We start from the raw sequence: 27824 nt of genomic DNA, 5'->3' as shown, positions 1-27824 counted from the left end.
CCTCAGCAGCAGCCACTGGTGTTTGGGTTCTCTGCTTTTGTTTGTTTCCATTTCTGTAGATTCACCTTTCCCACTGGCCATCTTACAATTGCACTGTGCATGATGCAGCCCTGTCAGACTGGCTGCTTTACCTGGTGTGTGTGCGTTATGTCTTTTCATAGCTTGATGGTTCATTTCTTTTTAGCACTGAATAATATTCTACCTTGGGTCTACTCTGTTTATGGATCCATTCACCTACTGAAGGAAGTGTGCTTACTTCCAGTGCCCTAGTGTGATGAATAAAGGTGCTAAAAATATCTGTGTAGATTTTACTGTGAGCATAAGTTTTCAGCTCATTTGAGTAAATACCAGGGGTTGTGATTGCTAGATCACACAGTAACGGTATGTTTAATTTAATTGTTTAGTGTGTATATGTAAGTATTACAATACGATTTAATGATTTAATGATAGATAGATAGATAGATAGATAGAAAGAAAGTAAATTCACCATCAGTTCATACCATTGCTGTTGTTTGGTGGTGGCTACAAGCTGCCCAAGCATGCATTTCCTGTGCAGTGTAACTCACCTGTGGGTGGCTTTTATGCCACATGTCACAGCAGGACACCTGCTTGCCTTATAGATTTGTATTCCCTGGCTTTCATTTGCCCCTTTCCTGCCCCAGTTCCTCCTCATCTTCTGTAATCATTGTTTTGTACCCTCTGTGAACCTTCTTTTTAGCTGTCACATGCAAACTAGATCATGCAATAGTTTTCTTCCTGTGTCTGGTGTATTTCAGTTAGCAAGATGTCCGGTGGGCTCATTAGTATGGCAGATGGCAAGGTCTCATTGTTTTTGAGAGCCAAATAATTGCAAACTGCCACTTCTTTATCCATTCATGTGTGTGTCTGTGGTCCCTCTTGCCTCTGGGGTGTGTGAGCTCCACCCAGGCAGAGGAAACACGGGGTGCTAGGCTGCATTTCACCCTATACCGCCATTGCTGTTGTGTGTCAGGCTTGTGGGAAGCACTGATGCACCGCTCAGGCGTGGGAGAACTCAGTCTAAGATGGAGTCCCCAGCCAGGGTGAGAAATGATGCAGGCTGAGGCTGAGGCTGCTGTTCCCTAAGCCCGGAAGCTCGGGGAGTCAGGGAAGGAGCCACACGGTGCTCAGTGAGAGACAGTCCTTGCTTGTCCACGCTCTTTGTTCATTGTTCATTGTGGGATATGGGTGCATACCACTCACTCAGGGCGGACCCAAGATTAGAAACCTTTTGCCGAAAGGAATGTCTGGGAAGGAAAGCTTATTGGCTAAACCCTTGGGGCCAACCCTTCTAGATCCCTCATTGGTATGGAAAACACTGTACTACATGACTAGTGGTCACAAAATTCATGTGAGGTGACATGGTCATTTGCTCTAGGACAGGAATGGGGAGGAAGCGGATGAAACACTTACTGGTTATAGTTATGAGAATACCTTGGTTTCTGAATCCATTCAACCTTCCTAGTTTTTGTCTGGTGACACAGTTCCACTTGCCCCAGATTCCTGCTGTTATTGGTAATGTTATGCAGGGCATGGAGTGCAGATACTGTGCAGTGATTGTATTTCCTGCTGGTTACACTTGAAGAGGGATTGCCGACTCATAAGGTAGCTCTGGTATCTTTTCAAGGTGTATTGTTTATGTCTACTGGATACAATGTCATGTTTTGATCTACACAGACCTTGTGTAGAGATGAACTCAGCCATTGCCAGTTCTGTGTTGGGTTCCCTCAGGAGCATCTGTGTTTCTTTCCATAATGGATGTACCAGTCATTCCAGTCACTGCTCCACACCAACAGTTGTGGTGATCCCCTTCTGTCTGGCCGAGGTTTTGATAATAGTTATCCTGCCAGTTATAAAGGGCTGTCTTCCTGTGGTTTTGATCTGCATTTCTCTGCAGAACAAATGATGTTAAATCTTTCACATACCTGGTGATCACTTTATTTCTTTTTTGGTTAAATGCCTATTCAGGTATTTTACTTACTTTTAAACTAGGCTATTTGTTTTCCTACTAGTTACAACATTTGGCTATTAACTTCTTATCACATAGTATAATACAGGTGTGCCTTCCCTTATCAGCAGCTGCCGCTCCATCTTGGTTGTTATTAACTTGATTTAGACCCATGTATTTACTTTTGCCTTTTTGGCCCGAGCTTTGGCTGTGATGTATGAAGCAGGAGTTGCCAAGGCCAGTGTCCAGGAGCTTCCTCCTGTGCTTTCTGCTAATTCTGTGGTTTCTGACTTCATGTCTGAATGCTTTGTGCATCTTGAGTTGATGTAAGCTGTTGTATGTGGTGTGAGATAGCTTGTGGCTTAGTCTTTTCTGTGTGGAAACACTTTCCCCAGAACCACTTGTTGAACAAGCTGTCTTCTCCCCACTTGCTTTCAGTGGCCTTTCCGGAAACCCACTGAGGGTGGTGGAATGACTCGGTACATGGGTGCTTGCTTGTTCGCTTGGGGTTGACCGGCAGGATCCAGATGTAGAGAGAAGTGCACAGCATCGGTTGGTCTCCACCCTCATCTCTCTCACACCAGCTGACCATGCATACCTAGATTTATTTTTGTTCTTTCTCCTCTTCTGTCCTCTTTGTACATTTGTGTGACAAACAATGCTATTTTGATGTCTATAACTTTGTAATTTAACTTCAAGACAGGAAATATGCTGCCAGATTTTTCATAATTTATTGACTATTGGTGCGTCTTATAGTTCTATTTGAAGGTTAGGATTTTTTCCCTACCTCTGTGAAGAGTGTCAATGGAATTCTATAGGCTTTCATTGGATTATATACTGCTTTGGGTAGGATGAACACTTCAGCAATATTATTATGAACCGTGCCATGGCACATCTTTTCATTTATGTTGTATGTTGTTTGTGTTTTGTGTGTTGTGTGTGTTATGTGTTGTACTGTGTGTATGTTGTGTTGTGTGAGTGTATGTTGTGTGTTATATGTTATGTTTTGGGTACGTGTGTTGTGTGTTGTATGTGTGCATGTGTTTACCTGTGAGTGCAGTGCCTTTGGAAGAGAAAAAAGAGGGTATCTGTTCCCCTCGAGCTGGTGTGTCAGGTGGTTGTCAGATGCTCAGCATGTGGTGGGAACCAAGTTAGGGTTCTTTCACCAAAGCATTTTCTTGCTTGGCGATTGGTGTGGAAAGGCCTAGCCCATTGTAGGTGGTGCCATCTATTCCTGGGCTGGTGGTCCTAGGCTGTCTAAGACAGCAGGCTGAGCAAGCCAGTAAGCAGCGCCCTCTGTGTCCTCTGCACCAGCTCCTGCCTTGGCCTCCTGCCCTGCCTTCCCGAATGACGGACTACAAACTATATGTTGAGTAAACCCTTTCCTCCCCAAGGTGCTTTTGTCATGTGTTTTATCACAGCAATAGGATAACTAAGACTTGGCTCCTGACCACCAAGCCTGTTTTCTTTTTTTAAGGTGTCTTAGGTGTTAAATTAATTAATTAACATAATAAAATGTGTATGCAAATATTCTCTTTAGTTCAATTTTGGGAAAAATTCAAGAACTACTGACAGTCGCTGGGCTCAGTGGCGCACTCTGGTAGAGAAGGGTCGGGAGTTTAAGGCTGCCTGGGAAAAACAGAGAGATTGTCTCAAACAAAAGAAACACGGGAAAAATGGCTTTAACTTTCCAGTGCTTGGTGGAACTCAGGTGTGGAACCCTTGGCCCTGTGCTGCTCCTTGCTGGCCGGGTCTTGATTATTTCTCCATTGTCATTGTTGTGTGTCAGGCTCGCCGACTCAGTCTTAGTCATTCTGTTCCCTCTAGAAGGAGTCTGTCTCTCTCTCTCACCTAGCCAATATCATTGGAGTAGATTTGTTTATAAGAATCCCTTAATGATTCTCATATTTTCTGGCATTTTGTGGTAGGGTAATTTTATTTTCATTTTTTAAAGTTTTGAGTAGTTTGTTGTTTTTAGTCCACCTAAGGATGATCAACCCTGCTTATTTTCTTAGCTTGACTAATTATATCTGCAGTTTTTCTTACTATATTTACTGTTTTGGTTTTCCTTATTCCCTTCCTCCTGCTGATTTGAGCTGTAACTGTGCAGTGTCCTGACCATCCTTGGGCTGCTCTGCAGTCATCCTTTGTGTGGCAGTGCCCCTTCCTGGTGTCCTGGCAGCTCTTGAAGATGCTGTTCCCTGACTAAGAATCAGTGAGCCTGGGGGAGGGTTCATGTGGACAGTGTGTGTGTGTGTGTGTGTGTGTGTGTGTACACGCATGCGCATGTGTGCGTGCGAGTGTGTCTGCGGGTGCATGTGTGTTGATTATGCTGACATACTTCTAGTGTGTCTATGCGGAAACTTGGATGGAGGAAAGGATGCTTGGCACGGGGAGTTGCTTCTGCTCCCTTGCCTCTGTGGTAGGTACCCAGAGTGAACGCTAGTCATCCTGTGAATTCTGTGCCCTGTGGTCCTCTTACCTGCTGCCCGGAGGGTTTGTGTTTTCTCCATGTGGTTTAATGGCATTGGAGCTCGTCTTCAGTGGGCTAGCACCACAGCTTTTTACAAAGCTTAGTTACCTGGGCACTGTCCAGTCATCACCAGTGATGCAGAGAGCGGCCTCCTTCTCTTCAGTCCACAGTCCAGAGTCCAGAGCTTAGGGGTCTCTATGGTGTTCAGCCACAGTGGGGTTTGCTCTTCTTGGGATTTCCAGAGAGCTGATCCTTTAAATTGACTGCTAGTGGTTTTTTTTCTGCTTTAGAACTTGGCTCTTTTGTGTTTTCATCTTCTAGGAAGGCAGGAGTAGATGATGTTATTAGGTTTTTTAATCCATTTTGAAAAATCTCTGTTTTACTTGGTGCATTTAAGCCATTGATATTCAAAGAAATTATGTAGTTTGATTGATGTCACCCATATTTATACTCTTTTCTGTCTGTTCTCCTATTTTTGTCTGACTTTTGGGGGTTCTTATTCAGCATCTTGTGTGTACCTGTTTTCTCCTCTTTAGCACATCAGTGATGTTTCTTGGTTTTATTTTTAGAGTTGCAAATACACGTAAATCCAAGTGCATACAAATCAACCCCGTACCTCTTGATGTGTGAACAGCCTATAATAACAGGACCCGAGGCTCCCCTTGAGCCTTACACCCCTTCTGTCGTTAGCTCACTCATTTGTGTGAGAGATGCCGCTGGTGGCATTGCAGACCTGCCGATCCTGCTACTCAGCTGATGATGTGAAAATACATTTTTGTTTTTCTTTACATCCTCTCCTCGGATCTTCTTCCTCGTTCATAGATTCTGACCCACATTCCTTCCTTCTTTTCAGAGGCAAATACATGAGCATCTTGGTCTGTGTGAAAAGTCCTTATATTCTTCACCTTCGAGGAATAGTTTCAAGGATAGGAAGTCTAGGCTGGTGGCTTTATTTTCTCGTGTATTTATTATTTTGACTTCACTTTCTTGGGTCTCTGTGAAGTCAGATATACTTATTTTATTTTTTATTTCTATGTTTTTGTGTACCGTGTGCATGCCAGTACTTGCAGGTGCCCAATAGAAGGCATCAGATCCTCTGGAATTGAAACTGGAGTTAGAGACAGTTGTGAGCCACTACAGGTGCTCCCCTCCGCCCACAGGGTTTCTCTGTGTAGCCCTGGCTGTCCTGGGACTCACTCTGTAGACCAGGCTGGCCAGGACCTCAGAGATCTGCCTGCCTCTGCCTTCTGAGTGCTGGGGTTAAAGGTGTGCGCCACCATTGCTGGCTACTAGCTCGACAGGTGTTCCTGACGCAGAGCCAGCTGCCCTCTGCCTCTGCCCTCTGGCTTTGTTATTCTCAAGGGAGTTGGGTGCTGGCTGATCTGGCTTTCAGTCTGTTGGTTTTCTTTCTTTCTTTTTCTTTGTTTAATTCGAAATAATATATCTGTGTGTATGTAGGTCATTATTTTATTGTTCTCAGTGTTCTATGAGCTCCTTGGATCTCTGGTTCGATGCCTGACATTACCTTGGAGACATCCGAGTCATGGTTTTTTGTTTGTTTGTTTCCTTTCAAAGCTCCATCGCCGCTGACCTCTGCCTTCTGCTGTGTTAACATTGCACAGTGTAATTCTCGGGCGTCTGCAGTTGTCACACGTTCTTTTCCCTCCTCTCTCCTAGGTTTCTCAGCCTTAACCTCAGAGACTTACTCTTTATCTAGTGCACCAATAAACCCATCCTGAGCGTTCTTTATTTCTGCTGGCCTGGATTTGATGCAAGCATTCCTTTTAGCTCTTAGGAACTCCATCCGTCCGTCTGCTTACATGAGCACCTGTTCTCCTCTGGCGTCTACTTCACCCCTAGAGCCTCAGGATTAAATTCCTTTCCCGATGTCTCTTCTGGTTGACTTTTGCTTTTTAGTATTCCTCATATTTTCTCGACAGGCAGGCATGATATACTTGGCCACAGGAACTGCTGGTAACAGCCCTTCAGTTACATGGTGATAAGCAACTGGGGTTCTCAGTTTTATAGAGTTATAAACTGTGACCTTCACCCGTGCCCCCAAGGGTTTTCTTTAGATGGGACACAATGGCTGCAGCAAGAGTAGGAGCTCCTGCCCTGGTAAAACATCAGCAGATTAGATGCCAGTGAGGTGTTCCTGAGGTCACTTCCTGTGAGAGGACTAGAGTTCTTTAGTGTGTTCCAGAGCCAGCTTCCTCCTCCTCTTGGTAGAGAGGGTAGAACAAAAGGAGGTCCTGTGATTGTTTTAAATGTACCTGTGAGTTTTGGATGTTCATGTGACGGTCAACCTTCAGCGTCATCCTCAGGAATGCTGTCTGTCTCCTTGACAGACACAACTGGCCTGGAGCTAAAATTATTTTAGACTGGTTGGCCAGCAAGCCGGGGATCCTCCTGGCTCTGTCCCAGTACTGGGATTACAGTGCACAGCACCGTGCCCACCTTCTCAAGGTAGGTTCTGGCAATCAAGTTCAGAACCTCGGGCTCGAGAGGCAGATGTTCTTCGGACTGAACTGTGTCTCCTGGTCCTAGTGAGGTTTGAACTCTGAGCTGTGGAGATGCACAGTTCCCGTTCCCCTGCCCTGGTACTGCTTCCCACTGCTGTGTTCATGGGGAGTTTGTGTTCTAGTGAACTGTTCTCTGTTCAGTTGTGGGAACATTTGGCCCCGTGTCCTCGTGTTTCCTAAGATACGGGGGTGCTACTGATTTTTCAGTGTGTTTATTCTTTAACCTCTTGAAGAATACATACAAGAATCAAGCCTCCCTTACTTCCTACAGCGCTGCGGCTGCTGTTTGGTCTTCTTTCTTCCCTTTCTTCCTTCCCTCTTTCTCCTTTTCCTCCTTTTTCTTCAGAATGTAATCAGGAGCCTTTAGAATAGCCTGTTACCTGTCCCTCGTGCCTTGTTCTGCGTGTCTTGTATTGTGTGCCAGCAGCACACAGGTCCCACTCACATCAGCTGTGTCCTCTGTTTGGAGTGGTCTTCCCTCTCGAAGACTTCCTTTTCATCTTCATGACTTCATATCTGTAAAACGACTTACACTCAGCCTGCACCCGAGACTCCTTCAGTCCATGGTTCTGCTGTTCCCAGACGCTCCGTGTTCTGATGTGTGGTGTCTTCCCTTACTAAGCCACAAGCTCCGTTATGTATTTGTGGCCCATGAAGTAATCAGTGACTGGTAAATGTTTGTGTGAAGATTCATGACCTTGAGTATTGGTCTGTGCACCTCTACTGTGTGCACCCCTACTATACACCCTTACTGTGTATACCCCTACTGTGTGCACCCCTACTATACACCCTTACTGTGTATACCCCTACTGTGTGCACCCCTACTATACACTCTTACTGTGTATACCCCTACTGTGTGCACCCCTACTATACACCCTTACTGTGTATACCCCTACTGTGTGCAGCTCCTGGCCTAGTGTATATATCTCTCCTTGTTCTCAGTACCAAGGGAATCCAGGTAAGCACAGCCATAGCCAGCTGTTGCCTGTGAAGAGTGAAATCTGAAAAGTTCCAGATTCCTTGCAGGCAGTTCCATTGGGAGGCACACAGCCATAGTGGTAGTAGAAGCTGCTCTAGGACATTGTCTCGTTTGCTTGTGTAGGAATTACCTGAGGAAGTTGTTTGACATGTTAGCTAGTTAAAAGTGCACTTTCCCTCTCTTTCAACCCCTGGGTTGTTTTTGGTTAGGCCCAGAGTACATTTTCTAAGTATCTGAGGTTTCTGAAGCCAGACCGTGTGACACGAGAACATTCCACAGACCCCGAGCACGAGAGAACATGGGGCTGCTTTGGGGATTAGATGCTTACACTACAGAAGTACACAGGGAAGGAGAGCAAACAGCTTTATTAGCACATGTTGATTTTTGATGCTAGCGGATTTAATTATGCCGTGCACATAAGATCCGTACACAAGGCACTACACTTACCCACCCCATCACCCTCTTCATGTGTCTTCCAGCCCCAATAGCCTCCCTCAATCCTTTTCACAACTCACATTCTTTGTACTTTGTACTTTTATGTGTGTGGTTTCATTAGGGTTGTTATAGGAACATGAGTGATGGTATGTATACAGAAGCATGTACCTTCCCAGGGGCTGTATCACTATGTATGTCTCCCTCCCTGTCTACAGCTGGGAGTACTCGAGCCTCATGAGTCTCTTCCCCTTCTATGGCAGTGAGGTGATGAGCCCAGACTTGTGTGGAATCATTTGTGAAGTCAGCACAGAGTCCATAGCTGAGTACAACTGATGGCTTTTCTCTCTTTGCGTTCCTCCCACCAGCACTGCGAGCTGGCTAGAAGGAAGGAAGCTCCCAGCCCAGTCCCAGCTTGATTTGCTATGTCCACAAGACGTAACATCGTCTTTGTTATTGTAGCATCGTTCACAAGAGGGTCTTATCACCCAAAAGGATGTGAATTCTTATGTGACATAGACAGTCCCTATCTCTCATGCCTAGAAGGAAGAGAATTTGAATGTTGTTCTTGTGTGTGTAATGTCCTTAGAATTTCCAGTGAGCAGAAAGCTTTTATTTTATAGAACAGTCAGTCTGCAGTTGTGTGACTAGGGTTATTATAATATCCTTAAGTCTATTGAGGCAATATGATCATTCTTTAATTTTTACTGGTTGGTTCTAGTTGAGCTTTCTAAATCACCACAGAATATGCAGATATAGTGTGGTAAGCTGTCGTAAAGCATTGAAAAATGGCCTCCGGCTTTGCCACCCCACTGGCCTCCTCCAGGGGAAGGCTTTGCCCTTTTCATGGGTCTGGGGCCTTGGGTCCTTATGGTGGTTGTGCCATAGGATCCACACCCATTCACTAGTGCGTCCCTCACGCCCACCCCCCACCCTTTACACATTGCTCCAGGCAGTTTGGCTTCCTGGAGCATCTGAAGACCAGTTTGATAATTTTGATCATCGTTACCTTAGCTAAGCGTTTACTAACCTCATGTTTATTACACACCTTATTTTGTATTTGATTATGCCTGTGTATTCAGATCTTAAACAGTTGTTTTAATTTTGATCTTGGCCAAGGGTGGCTTGTTTCTTTATATGCTTAAATCATGACTCAGTTACTTTTTAGAGCTCTCTGTGAATCTTGGAAGCCTCATTTTAAGGAATATTCCTTTACCTTGACCAGGGAAGCATAGGATCCTCTGTCATGAAAATTTAGCCCTAGAATTTTTTTTCTTTGTATGAATAGTATTAATTCTGGCCTCAGATTTCCCCCTTGATAGGTTTATGATCAGGTATCTTCAGGGGTATTTTTTTTCTTCCTCCTTCTGTATTAAGGATCAAGCAGGATATGTAAATATTCCTATCTGTCCTGTGGGTTTTTTTTTTTTTTTTCTTCTCCCACATCCCCTTCGGGTCTTGTTTTCAGTGAGTCCTGGCCGTCTTCAAGGCCACTGCTTTGCTTTTTGTCCTTCAAACCCCAGCCATCTGTAGACGGCTGCTCATCAGAGCGCCTCCTGCTCAGACTACAGCTCTGCTGCCCGTCCACCTTTCCAGGACTCCTTAGCTTAACTATGTATTTGGCGTATGATTTAAATGAATACTGAACTGCCACTTTTAGATACTGTATACTATGGCTCTCTAAAAGCATAGGTCGGCCATATGTTGAAATATCAGTCTTGGTCTGGAGAGGGGAGTCGGCAGTTAAGAGCACTTGCTGCTCAATCACGAGGACCAGAGTTTAGATCCCAGCACCTGTGTGGTAGCCACCATGACTGTAACTGCACTTGTGGGAGCTCTGCAACCCCTCTGGCCTGCACGGGCACTCACACACTTGTATGTATACACTCACATACACACCGGTGGTTTATTGTTTACTGCTCTTACGTTGGAGGTGAAGATGTAGGAGAGTTAGGAACCATTGTCATGGTGATTGGGCAAAAGGTCTTTCTCTAGTGTTGCACTTGGCTTGAGGTAACCCTGCGTCCTTTAGTTGAAGAAACACTGGGTCCTAAAGGTGGTAGAGATTTAGTTAACATCTGCAGATGGAAAGAAGCTGTGTGTGCAAAGGTGCGGGAGAGGTTTGCACATCCCTAGTGTGTGTGAGCTGTAGCATCTTGCTGGCTACAGACTTACTACATTCAGCACACTGCTTGGTATTTAAGGCAGCAGAGTGCTGATAAAGGTTTTAGCTGATTGAGTTCCTGGGGACTCTGTTTTCTTGAAGTTTGCTGCAGCCTGTTTGTCATGCCTTAGTCCTTGCCCTGTCTCATGTTCACGTGTGTGTCTTATATTTAGCCCAGATTAGCCTCAGGCTTGTGATTCTCTCGAGTCCTGGGATTTCATATGCTGTTTTTGTTCTGTTCTCTTTCAAGACACTCTAGCCCGGACCTCACTCTGTAACTTAGACCAGCCTTGAATCTGCAGTAGTTTTCTCTCTCAAGGGCTTGGGAGTACAGGCATGTGCCATGACACCTGGTCCCAGCTTAGTTTTAATTTTTAAAAGTAATATGGCAGAGTAAGGTAGTGCACACCTTTAACCCTAGGGCCTGGGAGGCAAATGTGGGCAGAGCTTTGAGTTTAAGGTCAGTTCCAGTTCAGCCAGGAGACCCTGTCTCAAAAACAGACACAAAACCATACTGTCTGATGAGTCTGCTGGGAGAGGCAAACAGCGGAGGAGCATGTAAGTCCCTTTGAGTAGCTGGCTGTGTAGATCTATACTCATTTTGAAAAGTTACACTTTATTTTATTTAGCATTTTAAAATTTCCTGTACAGTGTTAACTCATTCTCCTGGATGTCCTCACTATGTATGTCATAGTTTACTCATCCTCAGAGATGGACTTACAGATATTTGTCTGTCCTTTGGTACTGCAGCCACCTTCAGATTGGCTGGTGCTCACTGGCAAAGGGGAACTGTTAAGTGATGTTGTGCAGCAAGTTTCTAATAAAATCTTTTTGAGGCCATTGACCATGTGTCTTAAAAGGAAAGAGTTGACTGTAGATTTCAGTATCTTCCCTCCCTTTCTCCCTCTTTCCCTCTTTCTTCCTTTCTTTCATCTCATTATATTCCCAGGCTGCTCCTGGGCTTTTGGGCTCCTGCCTTAGCCTCCCAGGTACAGGCAGATGGCCCCATACCCCGCTCTGCAGTGTAATTCCTGAGTCTGATGGCGTCGGTTTTGCTGTAAAGAAGGAACTGCTGTTTCTATGTGGTGTGCTGCTCAGCATTGTAACACTGAGAAGCGTGCTAGAATGCAGAGATACAGAAGCACTTTGCAGCACAGCCTGAGAGGGCACGGAGACGGGCAAGATTGGGGTTTTGCTTTCTAATACTGTGATACTTGTGAAGTAAGTTAAGGCTGTGTCTTTGTGTCATATAATTTATCTTTAACCTTTTTTAGCCTCCACCAGGCAGTGTGAAAATGCCTAATGTACCCAACACCCAGCCAGCAATAATGAAGCCAACAGAGGAGCATCCAGCTTACACACAGATCACAAAGGTTAGTGCCTGGTAACTGTATAGACTGATACCGGAAGTTCATGTACGATGTTGGTGTGCAGTCTATGCGGTGAATTTTGTCTCAATGCATAATGCCACTACAGTAACAATAATAGAATAACAACTATGCTGGGTGAGAGCTTAGTGTCTACTCAGTGGGCAGCATGAGGAGTTGGAGCTGGCAGCTGTGCAGGAGAGACAGGCGGATGGCATCCCTGGCATCCTTGACACGGAGTTAGAAATGCCTGGCACTCTGTCAGAGTTGGAGTACAGCTTGGCTGACGCTCATCCCTGTCATCTCAGCATCCTCTTTTAAACTGTCCTTGCATTTCTGGAACATTATCACTTGACCCTGCTTTTTGAGCTAACTCAGTTGTCCTTTATTCCATCCACCTTTTCTCAGCTGTCCCCCTGCCTGCACCCTCGCTCTCACAGGGTTAGGGCACAGGGTTGGTAGACTCTGGCTGCTCTCTCCTATTGTTTTCTATGGCATGTAGCTGTGTACGCTGAGAGCAGGTGCCCTCAGAGGCCGCAGTTGTAGGTGAGCCGCCTGCTGTGGGTGCTGGCAACTGAGTGTGGCTTCTCTGCCAGAACAGCACACATACTCTTAATTGCTGAGCTGGTGGTCTCCCCCAGACTGGCTGTTCTTAATGAGGGCTGGTGTTTGTTTGCTTGTTTGTTTGTTTGTTTTTCCCATTCTGTGGCCTGAGCATTGCCCCTGAAGGCTTACATAACTAAAAGAGCAAAATGAACCAAATAGCTCATCACTAAGATTTTCCAAAGCTATAGTTTTCAATGAATCCTTATATTTTGAAAGCACATTTAACATAGGTTTCTCATGGTATAGAACTAGGCATGCAGATGTTGAACTATTTTGACTGTCTGCTAACCCAAGTTTGTTGGTCATTTTGTTTAGGAACATGCCTTGGCTCAAGCTGAACTTCTCAAGCGCCAAGAAGAGCTGGAGAGAAAAGCCGCAGAGTTGGATCGCCGAGAGCGAGAGATGCAGAACCTGAGTCAGCATGGTAGTATCCAAAGAGTTGGGATGAATGTCTGTCCTTGCTCTGAGTCATTTGGCTTGGTGATAAAACGCTGCCCTGTTTTCTGATTCTAGCAAAGAGGTCAGACACAGCAGATCGCTTACTTGATACCTGCAGTTCTTTGATTTTGCCTGATAGCTACCGTCTTTTGATAGATTAGAAGAACATTGGCTTTCTCTCAGAGAAAGTGAGACAGATCTGATAAGTTTGCTTCACTCCAAGCCAGGGAGCCTTTGATTCCACATCTGGCTCTTTTGAATCTTTTCTTTCTTTCTTTAAAGAGGAGCTGGGACTTAGAAGAAAGATCTTAGTGTAGGCTTAGGCACAAGGGATAAGAGAAGGAGGCCTCAGAAGAAAGGAAGGTAGGCGGAGAGCATGGGTGTGGGCTTCTCAGTAGCTCCATTGAACCTTTGAGTGTGCTGAGTGTGCCCCACCCTGACTCTTGCCTGTTCAGATTATTGGTTGTATCTTCACAGGTATACCATACTTGTCAAAAAGTGCTAAGAAAGTGTTAGTATGATTAATTACTTGCTGTGCAATCTGTGTAGGCTCGGAGTGCTAAAGATAACTCTAAAAGAATCTGAGGGAGAGTTAGCAGCCTCAGCAGAAGGATAAGCAGAGAAGGGAAGGCATTGTTAGGGTGGCTGCAATGGGGATAAACCCCAAACAAGGACAGCAGCAGTAAGGCCGAGAACCTCCCTTCTCTTAGAAAGCTTAGGTCCTGGGCCTCTCCAGGACATGCTTACCTGGTCGTTTCCTTGCTTGCAGCATCACAGATGCCCCTGTGGGAGATCTGATGACCATGTGTCCTACTGTCCTCCTCCTGCTGGCTGACACTAATCATTTCTCTGAGATATAAAAGATGTTTTAATAAAGACAGTAACAACGAGACAGTTATAGTCGCATTTTGCAGTATGTTGGCAGCCTGTAGTACTTCCTTCCTGTAATTCACATTAAAATTTCAGCACCACACTGAGAACTGTGGCCAGTTACTCACTTTCTGAAGAAATGAAGTTTCCACTTCTTAAGACCACCAGCCAGTAAGTGGCTTGAGAACGTCTGGTTCCAGAGTCTTCACTCTTCACTGCTATTCTTGGCTACTTCTTACACAGTATGATGTGTCATGTGTGCTCCCCGAGGACCCATCCAGGGTCGTATGCTGAGCAAGTGCTCTACCACTGAGCTACATTCCTGGCCCCCAATTTTAATATCATTAGTGTAACTGAGGACATATGTTAAGGAGAATGAATAACAGCTCATACTTTTCTTTACGAAAAATGTTTAGATAAGTAAAAATATATATGATTGAATTTTAAAAGCTATATAGTATATTCAGTATAAGAAAGTGACTTTTACCAGCACTCAGGAGTCAGAGGCAGGGGGATCTCTGTGAGTTCAAGGCTGGCCTCCCTGGTCTATAGAGTAAGTTGCAGGAAAAGCCAGGGCTATTGCACAGAGAAATCTGTCTCAAAAAGCCAAGCAAGCAAACAGGCAAACACGGAGAAGAAGAGGAAGAAAGAAATGGCTTTTGTTTTTTTATTTACATTTTTATCTGAACTTCTGCGTTTTGTTTAATTTTTGCTCTTGCCTCCTTTTCCCAAGGCTCACAGTCAGTCTGTGTTTACTCAGACGCAGCCGCTCCTCTTCGCTCTCTGGGCTCTCTCCAGCCCTCAGGCTGCTGCGTCCACACCCCTTCACACGACCTGCAGACTGTCTTACGTTTTCTCAGTGTTCTGATTTCCTTAGATAACTTTTTTTTTTTTTTTTTTTTTTGAAATGTCCAGATCTGATCCTTTAGCTGGTCTTGTATTGCCAAGAGCCTTGTCTTCCCCTGCAGTCAGTCAGGAATGTAGCAGAATTCTATTGAAAACAAGCTTAAGAGTAGATGCCTCCCACAGATGCCGGGCGCCCAGACTTGGAAATGAATCTGTCTTAGGCAACTCTTAGGGTTTGTCTCTGGGTTCTCCTATGTAGAAACATGCTGAACATGGTATGATATGACATTGATTGACAAGTTATTTTACCATTTATTGTTTCTAAAAAAATGTTTCTGAGAAAAAGAAAGTTAAAAATGTAAGCTTGGCTTGCAAAGTTGTAAGAAAGAAGCACTGTTAGTGTTTTATATGCCATCTACTAAAACAAGGCGCTGTACTCAGGAACCAAAGTAGAAGGAGACACGTGTTTGTTGGAATAACATGGGTGTTTTGTTTTTATTTTTGTTTTACTTACAGGGAGAAAAAATAATTGGCCACCTCTTCCTAGCAATTTTCCTGTGGGACCTTGTTTCTATCAAGATTTTTCTGTAGACATTCCTGTAGAATTCCAAAAGACAGTGAAGCTTATGTACTACTTATGGATGTGTGAGTATAAAACATTTATATTTAATATATATATATATATATATATATATATATATATAAAATGTATCTTGAGTTCATATTTTCATTAGTAATAGACACCTTTTAGGAAATGATATATTAAAATGCATATTAAATGTCTTTTCATATAGATCTTAATAGTCATAGCTTCAGAGTTGAACAGTATATTTAGATACAAAAATTGTGTAACAGATAGCAGTCCAAGTTTTTGGCAGAGGAAAGCCCACACATCGAACACCAGCACTGACTGACTGAAAGGCAACTTGTCTGTCACATTTTAGGATTTCCCAGAGATCCCTTTCCTGTGGAGAATGTTATCTAGGCATGACTTGCTTTGGCAAAATTGTGCATCCTATTTTTTATACAAAGGAGTACCATTTAGAGTCTGTTAAATGTGGCCACTGTGGCTGTTTTTAGGAAGAGTCAGAAGATGCTGTAGTGTGAACTGTAACTTTAAAAGTTGCTCCGGGCATAGCTTACCTTTCATCTTCAAGAGGCTGTAGTTGCTTGTGTTCTTGAGATTGCTTAATACGGGGCAGTTTAATTAAACAACAAATCAGAGTGTGTCTTCAGCTGGCATGTGTGTGGTGTCTGAGTATAATTACAGCTCTGAAATCTGAACAGTGCTGGGTTTCTAAAGGTTCGCTGCGGACACACAGACGTCCCACCTAGTCCCTGATTTGTGTTCCAAACAGCCTCAGCCCTATTTGGGGAGACTGTCAGGAGGGAGGTGGCGTGCGGCTCCTCATCTGCTGGGCAGATGGGGCAGGACGGGATTTGTAGGTGCCTTCCTTCCAGAGTGTGAGAGGTTTACTGCACCATAGTGAGGCTTTAGTGTCCAGCTTCTGTAAGTGGATATAATAATTTCTTCATTGCTGGCATATGAAAATCAATTGTTTATGGACATACTTTTGTTATAGTTTTAAAAAGACATTTGTTTCCATAGTCAAAAATTGCAGTGGATATTACTTTTTTTTTTTTTTTTTTGGGACAGGGTCTCTCTCTCTCTATGTAGCCTTGGCTATCTGGGAACTGGCTACATAGACCAGGCTGGCCTTGAACATAGAAATCCACTAATGTCTGTCCCATGAGAGCTGGGATTAAAGGTGTGCAGCACCACACCCAGCTGCTATTACTTTCAAACATTTAGTATTTTGTTGAGATTTTGCCTTGGTATCAGTAGTATTCTGTATGTTTGACACTTAAAGTATAATTCTATATGTGCATGCTAACCAATTCCTGTGTTTTAATTAATATATCTCTATGTGTCATATATGCATTTGTATGTTTTGTATATGAATTTTAAAGATAGACATAGTATTTTAGGCATAAGTTATTTAACTTAGTTTACGGTAGAGAGGTAGAAAGAATCCTACAGTAAATTAATAAATGGAGGTTGACTAGGAAGGGGGGCTAATTTTAATGTAACTGCCAACTACTAACCCTGATGCTTTCAAAGGTGGTTTGTTGCGTCTTGAGAATGCATAACTTTCAGAGTATCTCGGAGTAATGCAGGTAATTGTGGGTTTTTCTCATTCCCCCTTAATTTGTCAATCTTTTTTGGAGAAGGACTAAACATTCTTGTTAGAGATCTGTTTCAAAGAAGCATTGCTCGGAGCAGCTCAGGGATTTACCTGCATTGAAGAGCAGAGCCTGCTTGAGTGTGGTTCTTCTAAAGTACCAACCTGGGTGTATGTCAGGGCGATGCCTGAAGCTGTGATAGTCACGCATTCATTCCTTCCTTCCTTCCTTCATTCATTCATAGTGGTTGCTAGCCTTTGTTAGAGATGTATTTCATGCCTCAACCACCTCCTCTAGCAGGTATTATATTACGTAGTCTTAGAGAAGCCAAAGCTTGGACAGTTTGGGGTACTTGTGACATTGTTCAACTGGTCCAACATTATATAACAAGCCACTGTGTATCACGCTATTCAGATAGCTTGGTTCTTAAGCCCAGGGTTAGATTTCATGGTGTGCCATCCACAGAATACCAAGATGAAGAAGTGATTTCCATTTTCATGAATACAATGAAGATGTGTTTTCAGCGGTCCCTAATGAGAGCAGATAATGGAAGCTGTAGTGAACCAGAGCAGTCAGAATGATCACTGTGAAGTGATGCTTGACCTATCTGAGTGTGGTTTTGAATTTAAGAAACAAAAGGAAAAGCAAAGTGTGGTCCCAGCCACCAGGTAGCAGAGGAGGTGCACTGCGTGGCTCCTCCTTTTGTGAATTGGATTTCAAGAATCATGTGGTACTGGCAGTTGCAAATTCAGGCTCACGGATCCTGGCTTTGAGTCCCTCATAAAGTGAATAAATCTCTCACATAAAAAAAGTGTAGCTTATCTTATAAATCTGTGAACGTGGCTTAAACACTTGTTTAGTGTTTGGCCTATACTCAGCATCTGCCAGCATAGAAACTGAAACAGCAGAGTAATGTATCCATAGCGCCTTGTTCACATCACCTGACCCTGCACAGATGGACAGCGCATCACTAGGTACCTAGACAGGCTGGTTTTTATCAAGTACAAGTTGGTGACTTACTGGTCATGGTTGCTTTAAGAAAAATCTAGAAAAAAATGTAAAGTATTACAAAAGGTTTTATTGATATTTTTTGTACTTTGAAGATTTTTTTGTGGACTTTAAAATATGTACATACATACATACACAGTCTTTATTTTCTGTAAAAAGTTATTCCCTTAAGGGTTAAAATTTAAGCTAGAATGTGCTAACATTAAAGAAAAACCAAAAAAAAAAAAACCAGAAGTCCTTTAGAACTACAAAATAATTTTAGATTTCACAGGAATTTTAGTTCTATTTTTAAGGTCTTATAGCACTTTATTTTGAGGAAAAAGGATTTTGAGTCATTTGATTAGTAAGCCAGCTTTCCTGAGAATATAAACTCCCAGAAGGAACTGAGTAATTAGTAGTTTTCTGTGATGAGAAGAAATGGAATTTTAAACTGAAGGCTCTTAAAGGCTACAATAGCTTTGCGTTCAGATTCTGGGGCCCCTCTGCCATAGTTACCGTGCTTGGTGTTCAGATGGGAAAGCATCAAGGCATCAGAATGAGCGGCTTTATGAAGAGATTTTAAAATTAGTTTTTAATGTATATTCAGTTTGTAGTAAGTTTAATAGTCTTTTATTATCTATCTATCTATCTATCTATCTATCTATCTATCTATCTATCTATCTATCTATCTATCTATCTGGGGGGTTTTTCGAGACAGGGTTTCTCTGTGTAGCCTTGGCTGTCCTGGAACTCACTCTGTAGACCAGGCTGGCCTCGAACTCAGAAATCCACCTGCCTCTGCCTCCCGAGTGCTGGGATTAAAGGCATGCGCCACCACCGCCATTTTTATTGATAATATGCATTTTACAATATTTTAACTTTATGGTAATTTATTTTTCATAGTAAAATTCTACCCATGAATACTTACTTTGCAGAATCACTTATAACTGTGGTGGGGTGAAGAAAATGGTTCAGGGGTTAGGAGCACTTGCTGCTCTTGTAAAGGCCCCAGAACTGGGTCTCAGCACCACATTGTAACTCAGAGCATCTGTATTCTGGGAGATAGTGCCCTCTTCTGGCCCCTGCAGGCCCTGCATACACATGGTGCATACACATACATGCAGGCAAACAACCAAATGCATAAAATAAAAGTAACTGTAAACAGCAGTTACAGTGGTAAGTGTGGCTCTTGAGGGTCACCGTGTAGCATGGCTGCTACACTGGGGTTGTGACTTGCTAGGGAGAGTCATTGGTGGCAGCATGTGAAGTGTTGCCCACATCTATTTCTGTTAAGCAAAAGGGAAGCCCTGCCACAGCCTACATTTCACTGTGTTACCTAGTTGGGGTGAAGTGAATAACCAGAGTCAGTCCTCTATTAAAGTATTTCCCCCCATTTAAAAATGGCTCTCTGAAGAGGACGACATAATCCTCACAGACCACCACAGACCTGAGCACGGCTGCTGTGTGTTAATTATAACCCAGTTCTAGTGTATGGTCTCCCCTTACAGACGAGGCCCTGAAGAGACCCCAGCTCCTGGGTCTGTTGCTTTTGTGTATGTGCCCTCTTGGGTCCTGCCTCAAGAAGTTCACGGCCTTGTTTCTTCTTAGGAAAGCAAACCTCAGGGTTGGTCTTAGCCGTGAGGCTGCCTCCTAGGAGAGGGGCAGCAGGACTTTGTCTGAACTGCTCCACGCTGTGCTGTGCCTTAAAGCCTGTGTAAGGAGCAGCAGTGTCTGAAGGACATGCGAGGGAAGCCTGGGAAGAACATGTTTGCTCTGAGGAAGTGTGTTTTCATTTATAATTCTTATAGATTGTGTAACTCTAATGTAAACATTCCGTTTTGTCTTCTGACCCCACAGTCCATGCGGTAACCCTGTTTCTGAACATCTTCGGATGCTTGGCTTGGTTTTGTGTTGATGCTTCAAGAGCAGTTGACTTTGGACTGAGCATCCTCTGGTTCTTACTCTTTACTCCTTGTTCATTTGTCTGTTGGTACAGACCGCTATACGGAGCTTTCAGGTAAAGTTGTGTTTACTATCTGTGCTTTAACACTTGTGAAGTGTGTGGGTGATGGCTCACCCCTGGAATCTCAGCATGAGGAGGCTGAAGTGGGAAGATTGCTATAGACCAGCCTGGGATACATAGTTTATATCAGGCTGGGGCTACAGAGCAAGACCCTGCCACAAACAAATACCTCATGAAATGAAAAATCTGTATTATACCTCAAAGGGAAGTTGGTGTATTTTCATTAATTTTTTTTTTTATCATTATCAGGGCTAGTGAGATGGCTCAATGGGTAAAGGTGCTTGCTGCCAAACATGTCGACCTGAGTTCAATACCCAGGTCCACATGGTAGATGGGGGGAGTTGACTCCTGCAGGTTGTCCTCTGGCTTCCACATGTGCACCCTGGCAAGCATGCCTCCTTCCCCAGTAAATAAATATAAGCATAAGACATAGTTAACAGTTTTATCATACTATAACATACTCTCTGAAAAGTCTAATACAGTTTGCCTGCATACACATTGGATTGTAAAATTCATAAGCATTGTTTCTCTTGAAAATCAAACATGAAAATTAATGAAAGAAAACATTCTTAGATTTTAACATGTAACATTGTATGACATGCATTATGTGTCACTTTAGGAAAAGCTTCGCTGTTTACTGCTCTGTCCCCTGCACGTCTAAATTATGAGTTACACCTGGTGATTACAGCCTTTATCTTAAGATCAGTCCAGGTGGGAAGACCACACGAAGCACTTTTACTCAGCAGCTTGGGAAATCTTTTCTGTATACGTTCATCTTTAGTTTTTCCAAAGACAGTGTCATTTAAAAACCTATTTAGGCTATAAAATGAAGACTACTATTTTATATCAAATCAATCACTAGTTAAACCATTCTGCCTTGCTTCTTCATTCTGCCCCTTTCTGTTGCCTTAGTAACCAGTTGCAGTTTCTGGGATAGTGAGAGTGAAGGTGGGGTGGTGGCCCTGTCTTATTCCAGGTGTTAGGGAAGAAAGCGTCAGCTGTGATGTAAGTTGCAGACTTGGTTGTTGATGTATTTGTTGGCTTGAGGATACTGTCCTCTGTCTTTAGCTGATGGGGACTTTCATCCTGAGTGGTGCTGGAGCTTTCTAGATACTTCCGTGTCTGTGTCATGATCATGTGGTTACTTCCCGTTTATCTAAACTGGCGAGTCATAACTGCCTTTTATAAGTGAAACTTATGCCCCAGTCCCTCACCTCCCCACCTGTGGCCCTGTTAGTCTCTTAAGGAGCTGGAGTCAGGGGTCATCTTTGTGACATGTCTCATCTTACTTGAAATGCCTTGCCCAGGTATAGACTTCAGCCTATAGGTTCTGAGAAAGTCAACTGTATCAATCTTTGATTATTTCTTTCTGCTTTGCTTGTAGTCTTTTAAGTAAAACTCTTGCTAATAGAAAAATCTATTTTTTCCTTTCATTTTTTTCAATCCCTTTGTTTTTTCCCTCTATAAAGTAGGAAACTTTTTGAACTTATTTTCAAACCATCAGGATGACATTAGTTTTGAATGGCAACACTGGGTGCTCACAGACAGTGGAGCAGAGCTTTCTGTGCGAGCTGTTTCCAGGATCCCTGCGTTCTGCGCTAGCTGGTTCCTGGCTCCAGAAGCTCAGATGTAAGCTGGTCAGGTTTTAAGAGAAAAAGTTCCTGGGAGATAAAATTGATAGAATTAATTTGAACAAGTTAAAAAGAATTTTACACATTAAGGAGAGGATTAGTGATCAAGTACTGATAGGTATATATAAAAACCATTATCAAAAGATAATTTCTAAATGCACTGAAGCAGAACTGTAAATGAGCAATCCTGGTCACAGCACATCCTTTATGCATCAGCTGTGACTGTTCAGGAATCACATGGGCCCAACAAGTGAGTAGAACCCCTGGTAACCCATGGTTACGTGGGTATCTACTGGGATGAGGGCAGAAGTTAGCAGGACCCCTGGTAACCCATGGTTACGTGGGTATCTACTGGGATGAGGGCAGAAGTGGGGAAGATTTGAAAGGAAAGCCAGGTCTTCCCTTGTCACAGTTCCTGTAATGCTAGGAAGCAGCAGGGTAAGCTATGCAGGGCGTGGCCCCCAGTGACCAGTGAAGTTCACTAGTGCCTGGGAACTGCAGCTGTGGGGACCTGTGCCGAGGGCTGGGAGACCACCACTTCTGCAGTGTTCCCTTGTGGAATTCTATCAACTAGTGTGTATAACTTTACATGATGAAGAATCCAACTAACTTTAAAGTATGGGCTGAAAAACACAGTTGAGGGCAGAGCAGGACCTGCAGTAAGGAAGTCCTGTAGCAGGGCTGCCTCGTGGCTGTATTCACTGGTTCAGTGCCAGGATCTCCACCTTCCTCCTTCCCTTCACAAACTGTCAAAGGAACCTTCTCTCCCTCCTCCCTCTGCTGCTTCTCTACTCACAGAGCTCTCCTTCTCTACCCAACTCTTAGTCACAAAAAAATCTTTGAATTTCCAAGCCAAATTTCTGCTTTCATTTTTTTTTCTACTTCCGATATTGAAGATCCTTTAACAAATACTCTTTGCTCCTGACTACCAGAGTCTTCATCACTTCATTTCTGTCCTGTCTTCAGTTTAGACTGCTTCTAGATTGCCTGTTTTCTTACTTCCTGTATTCTCCAGCAGGAGACAGTCCCAGTGGATGCTGCTGTGTCTCCTCATGCTCTTGTGTCTCCTCATGAACTTCGTCCTCCATGGAGGGTGGATTGGAGGACGCTGTGTATCCCCCTTCTGCTCCTGTTGCCCTAAACCATACGCTTTCTTGTTACTGGCAAGAAGCCCCCCGACACAGCCTTCTTTCTTGCTGGCCTGTGTGTTGGCCTTTGCAGAGTCGTCACCAAGCCTGCTGGAGCAACACGATCTATTTTGCCCACCCTCAGCTGGCACAGAACATTGTTAATAACACCAAATATATATGTTAGTTAAACAACTATTCAAGAGATAAATAGTAGTAAATATTCCGATGTAAGTTTAGCCAGTGTGTGTGTGTGTCTCCGAAGTACCTGGGTCCATTGTGAAATCACAACATAGTAATAAGTAGAAACAGACAGAAGCTCTGAGCCTCTAGTCTCAGGAATGGGTTGACACTCTGTTCCAGATGATGTTTACAAAGGGCGTAGAGCCTAAGGAGTGTCAAGGACTGAGTGACTTATAAGCACTATAGTATATATACATACACATGTGAAAGAAGACAGTCTGTTCCTGTGGGAGGTCAGATATAAAGCTGAGAGTCAGACCACCATGCACTAGGCCCTGAGTTCCATCTATAGAACAACTACTATCAACAGCACCAGCCATGGGCACATGAGCAGTAACTGATCTAATGGAAATGGAAACTCAACTTAGCAATGGAAAAAATAAAGGCCAAATGGTGTGGCCCTCGGCAGGAAGACCCTAAGAGAACCCCAGGCTGCATGGAAGCACGAGCCGCAGCTGTGTGCGGGGTGATGCAAGCAGGTGTGAAGGTGGCAAGTGAGGTCATCTTCCTGAAACATGTGGACCACAGATCCTTCTGGCCTTGAAGCCAGGACACTCTGCTGGAGACAGGGAAATTTCACTGATCTCTGAGAACCCCAGCACTCGTAAATCAGCCTCATGTGGCAAGATGAAAAACATCAGTCTGAAGCACTTCTTTCTAAGGAGCATAGCGGAGAATATGTGGTGTGTGTGTATACACTGAGGAGAAGAACCTCCTGCGATAGTGGAGACTTGTGGAGCAGAGGATAAGAAAGCACTGAGTGGGTGGGGGATGGGGGTGGGCCGGGGGACGGTGGGTGGGACATGTCTCAACACAAGTGTAAGTCTCCAGAATACAGATGTTGACTCATCACAAAGGGCAAGGGGTTGGGGGGAGATTGACAGATGCTGTGAAGTAGGAAGGGGACCGTAAGGAGCTGAAGGACTTACTCCTGTCATGTGTTTTCCTGTCTGCGGAACAGTCTGGGGTTGAGTTTTAGCAAGTAAAATGATTTGGGCCTTGGAAATGACAGTGCGGAACAGAACAGGGATAAATTTAGGGCAATTAAAAATGGTGCCGGACTTGAAAAGATACTATTCCACAATCAAGTGGATGGAGCTTCTTCCAAAACAAAATGCAAGGTTAGCTTTTCTTGAAAGTCTCACTTATGTGGCTTGGGCTGGCCTTGAACTTGGTGTCCTCTTGCTTCAGCCTCCTGAGTACTGGTTTATGGGTATGTGCCTCAACACTGGACTTGCAAGGTTGGTTTTTATATTAGAAAGTCCAACACATTATAATTTAAAATTTAACAATAGAATGACTATCTCAACTAATACAGCAAAAACATTTGACAAAAACCGAATGTCTCTTTATGTTAGAAACAGTGAATAAATTTGGGAGTAGAAGAGCGGTTTTTTCACACTACAAAGGAATTGTACAAGCTAAAGCCTGTAGCTCACAGCTAATACGAGGTACTGTGTGTAAGGCTGAGAGAGCTTTCTGTCCAAGGTCAAGAAATTTGCAACATTTCTGACCAGTATAATTAGGTAAGAAAGAAACAAAAGGCATCCAGATCTGAAAAGAAGCAAAACTATATTTACAGATCCATAATCATCTCTGTAGGAAATACAAATGGAGATAAATATCTCTACAATGGTTTTCTCCACAATGGATCAGAAGACTCACTATTTCTAAGGTGTGAACTTTCTCAAGATCCTGCAGATCTGTAACATAACCCCAGTCAAAATCCTAGCAGGCTGTTTTCTAGAAACATGACATTGTTCTTCCAACGATGTGTGGAAATACCAAAGCCTTAAATATTTCAGGTCTGTCTACAAAAGAACAGTCAAGATGGCGTGCTGATATGCAATCCCTGATTGGAAGACTCGCTAGAAACGTGCCAGTGGTCAGAGTGATGGTTTCCTGTCAACGACACTCATACCATAAACAGATGAACAGTCTAAAAAATGTAGAAGTCAGTTGTGTGCACTGTGTGCCTGCCATGTCAGCAGAGGCCAGCAGAGGGCGTGGGATCTGTTGGAACTGGAATTATAGATGGTTGAGAGCCACCATGTGACCTTTGGGAACTGAACCTCTACAAGGGCAGCTGTCCGGAATCTCTCTAGCACCCAGCTTTGATGTTTGAGAAAGATTCAAAGGTAGTGCAGCTCAGAAAGGCTGTTTAAAAACCATTGCTGGAACACTTGGCTATCCCTGTGTGAAAAAGATTCCACCATACCTTATTTTCAGAAAGAACGTTGTTTTTTTTTTTTTTTTTTTTTTTTTGAGAGAGAGAATAACGTGTTATACCATGTTTTCAGAAAGTCAGTTCAAAACACACATGCCAAGGAATGACTAGGCACATTGGAAATCATAAGAAGGCAAAACTTCTTCAGAAGACACGTTTGGGATGCCTCAAGTGCTCCCTCACACATATGCACAGATTGCGAAGACAAGCCCCAGACTACAGAAAAGATCCTTGCCAAACATGTATCTAAGGAAAGGCTTGTATATCCAGAAAATTTTTTTAAACTCTCAAAAATCAAGAATGAAGAGGAAAATTTAGTTAAAACACCAGAAGAAGATTTTAACAGTCTAACAAAGAACTATGAATAAAATGAAAAGTTAGCATTACTCACTAGGAACATGTAAACCAAAGCCAAGTATGGCACCAGTGTTGTTGGCTTTCTTGTTGCCGTCACAAAGCACCAGCTGAAGAGAAAGGTCTGCTTGAGGTGTCAGCATTTTGGGTTTATGACAGTGGGCATGAGGGAGCAGTTCTCATCATGGCCACCAGGAGGCACAGTGGACAGTAACAGGAGAGGCAGGATAAAGCCCCCAGCATGCCCCTGTGACCTGCTTCCTCAGTCCTCACATCCACACTTCAGTCTTCTCAGATTCTGAATCCAGCCCTGGCTTAGGGCTTAAACTAGTCATTAGTCATGATGTAATTTCTCTAGAAAAGCCTGAGGTTTGCTTTATTGATCTCTCCCAGAAGTCTGTCAGCCCAACCCAGTTAACCATCACAATCGGACATGCTAATTAGAATGGCTACACAGGACCACAGCAAGTGTTAACGAGATGCAGAGGACCTGAAAGACTCCCTCTGCTGGAGTGTGAAATGGAGTGACTTTATAATTCAGCAGTTTCTTAAACACTTAAATGTATGTTTACCACATGCATTTATAGGTATTTACCCATGATAAAAGGAATTCTGTGTCCTTATGAAGACTCACACAGGAATGCTCATAGCAGCATGGTTTGTAACAGCAAAAAGCTGGAAGCAGCATTTCCCACCACCAATGAATGACACTCAACGGTGGGAGGGAGGGACTGGAGTTGTGCACCTGCCAAACGCAGGTGACTGAGTCACTGCTAAACGCAGGAAGCAGGCCAAGAAAGAGCACGGACTGCATACATCCCATTCACAAATTCTAAAAAAACCAGCAAGCCTTCATGACAGGAGACTGGGTCAAAGGAGAGAGGAGGAAGCTTAAGATAAGTTCTCAGTATCAATGGGGTAAAGTCCAGATACATACATATTGATACTTACAAATTAGGTTTTAAGTAGTTTGTGTTGATTCTATAAAGTAGTTCGTTAAAAAAGGAAAACTAGGGCCTGAAGAGGTGGCTCGGTGGCTGAGAGCACTGGCTGCTCTTCACAGAACCCACGCTTGATTTCCAGCACACAAACATTTGTAATTCAAGTCCCAGGGTGGGATCTGATTCTTTCTTCTGGCTTCAAGGATTTGGTAGGCAAACACACCATGATGCATAGCCATAGACACAGGCCAAACAGCCACACACCAAACTAGAGAATCTTGTTGTTTTGTTTTTTTAAAAAAAGAAAAACTGAACTTTCTGTCAGGGTGGATTCTGGTGCAGCTGGAAGCGCAGTGGGGTGACCCAGGGATGTCCTGGTGGTTTGCACAGAGGGTACTGAGGTAGGGATTAGGTTCGAGCGTGTTTGCTGTGTGTGTGTGTGTGTGTGCGCGTGTGTGTGCATGTGTGTGTGCGTGTGCGTGTGTGTGCGCGTGTGCGTGTGCGTGTGCGTGTGTGTGTGTGTGTGTGTGTGTGTGTGTGTGTAGGAAGGTGCTATGGAGAGTGACGTTTTCCCCTTTTCTTTTAAAGGAGTGACAGTTCCTTCAGGTTCTTTGTCTTCTTCTTCGTCTATATTTGTCAGTTTGCTGTGCATGTGCTCCAGGCTGCAGGATTTCATAACTGGGGAAATTGGTGAGTTATTTACTGTTTTTAAGTTGCTAATTTAAGACTTGTATAACTTGGTATCCTAGTGACTTAACAGAAAAGTCAGATGGACAAAAGCGAACACAGAAAAACAAAAGTGCTTTGAAAACCCAACTGAAAACGTTCCGGAACAAAACTTTGAAAAAACTATTCAAAGATTATGCTGTGATGTAAAAAAAAAAAACATTGCATGAGGTGTTTATTTTAAGTAAAATGCGGTGACATTGGCCACTGAAAGGAGTTGTGTAAAGGAGACTTGAGAGAGGGCAGGTCAGCCTGGGGAGAAGAGCTTCAAGAACTGAAGGAAAGGGGTCCAAGTTAAGTGTAAAGCGTTGTTTTAGATAAACACACACACACACACACACACACACACACACACACACACACACACACGTTTGTTTTGGGATTCAGGCTAGAAGGTAATACAGGCCTTTTTATTTCTTTCTCCATGGAGGAGCACTCCTGAGATAGTGGGTGGAAGAGGGTGTCTTTTAAAATACCGCCTTGCCTTTCTACTTTAGGCAAACTGCCGTCCTTCTAGCTTCTGCATGCATGGGTATACACAGGTGTGCACTGGCATGCATTGTACTGCTGTTTGCCATTGTGTCTGTTAGCTAAAGCTGCAGTGAGCATAGAACTAGAGGCCTTTGTGCTGCCTCTGCTTGGGGGTGGGTGGCTGGCAGACAGCTCTCGGCAGTTTGTAAAGCACCCGGTGGGCATACACACTCACAGACTGTCTTCT

At 43.7% G+C, this 27824-nt stretch overlaps 1 protein-coding gene across 1 annotated transcript in view; it reads left to right on the top strand.

Annotated features, from left to right (window-relative positions):
* Scamp1 (secretory carrier membrane protein 1) overlaps nt 1–27824 on the top strand; it is a 78549-nt gene that overhangs the window by 41889 nt on the left and 8836 nt on the right. Inside the window, exons 3-7 of the mRNA XM_076927164.1 lie at nt 11811–11909; nt 12825–12933; nt 15180–15308; nt 19692–19851; nt 26969–27070. Of these exons, the coding sequence (XP_076783279.1) occupies nt 11811–11909; nt 12825–12933; nt 15180–15308; nt 19692–19851; nt 26969–27070 (599 nt within the window). The remainder of the gene's footprint in view (nt 1–11810; nt 11910–12824; nt 12934–15179; nt 15309–19691; nt 19852–26968; nt 27071–27824) is intronic.

The sequence above is a fragment of the Arvicanthis niloticus genome, chromosome 29, assembly GCF_011762505.2.
Source record: "Arvicanthis niloticus isolate mArvNil1 chromosome 29, mArvNil1.pat.X, whole genome shotgun sequence".
Taxonomy (NCBI): domain Eukaryota; kingdom Metazoa; phylum Chordata; class Mammalia; order Rodentia; family Muridae; genus Arvicanthis; species Arvicanthis niloticus.
Note: the sequence above shows the minus strand (reverse complement) of the source record. Positions and strands in the feature narration are given on the sequence as shown.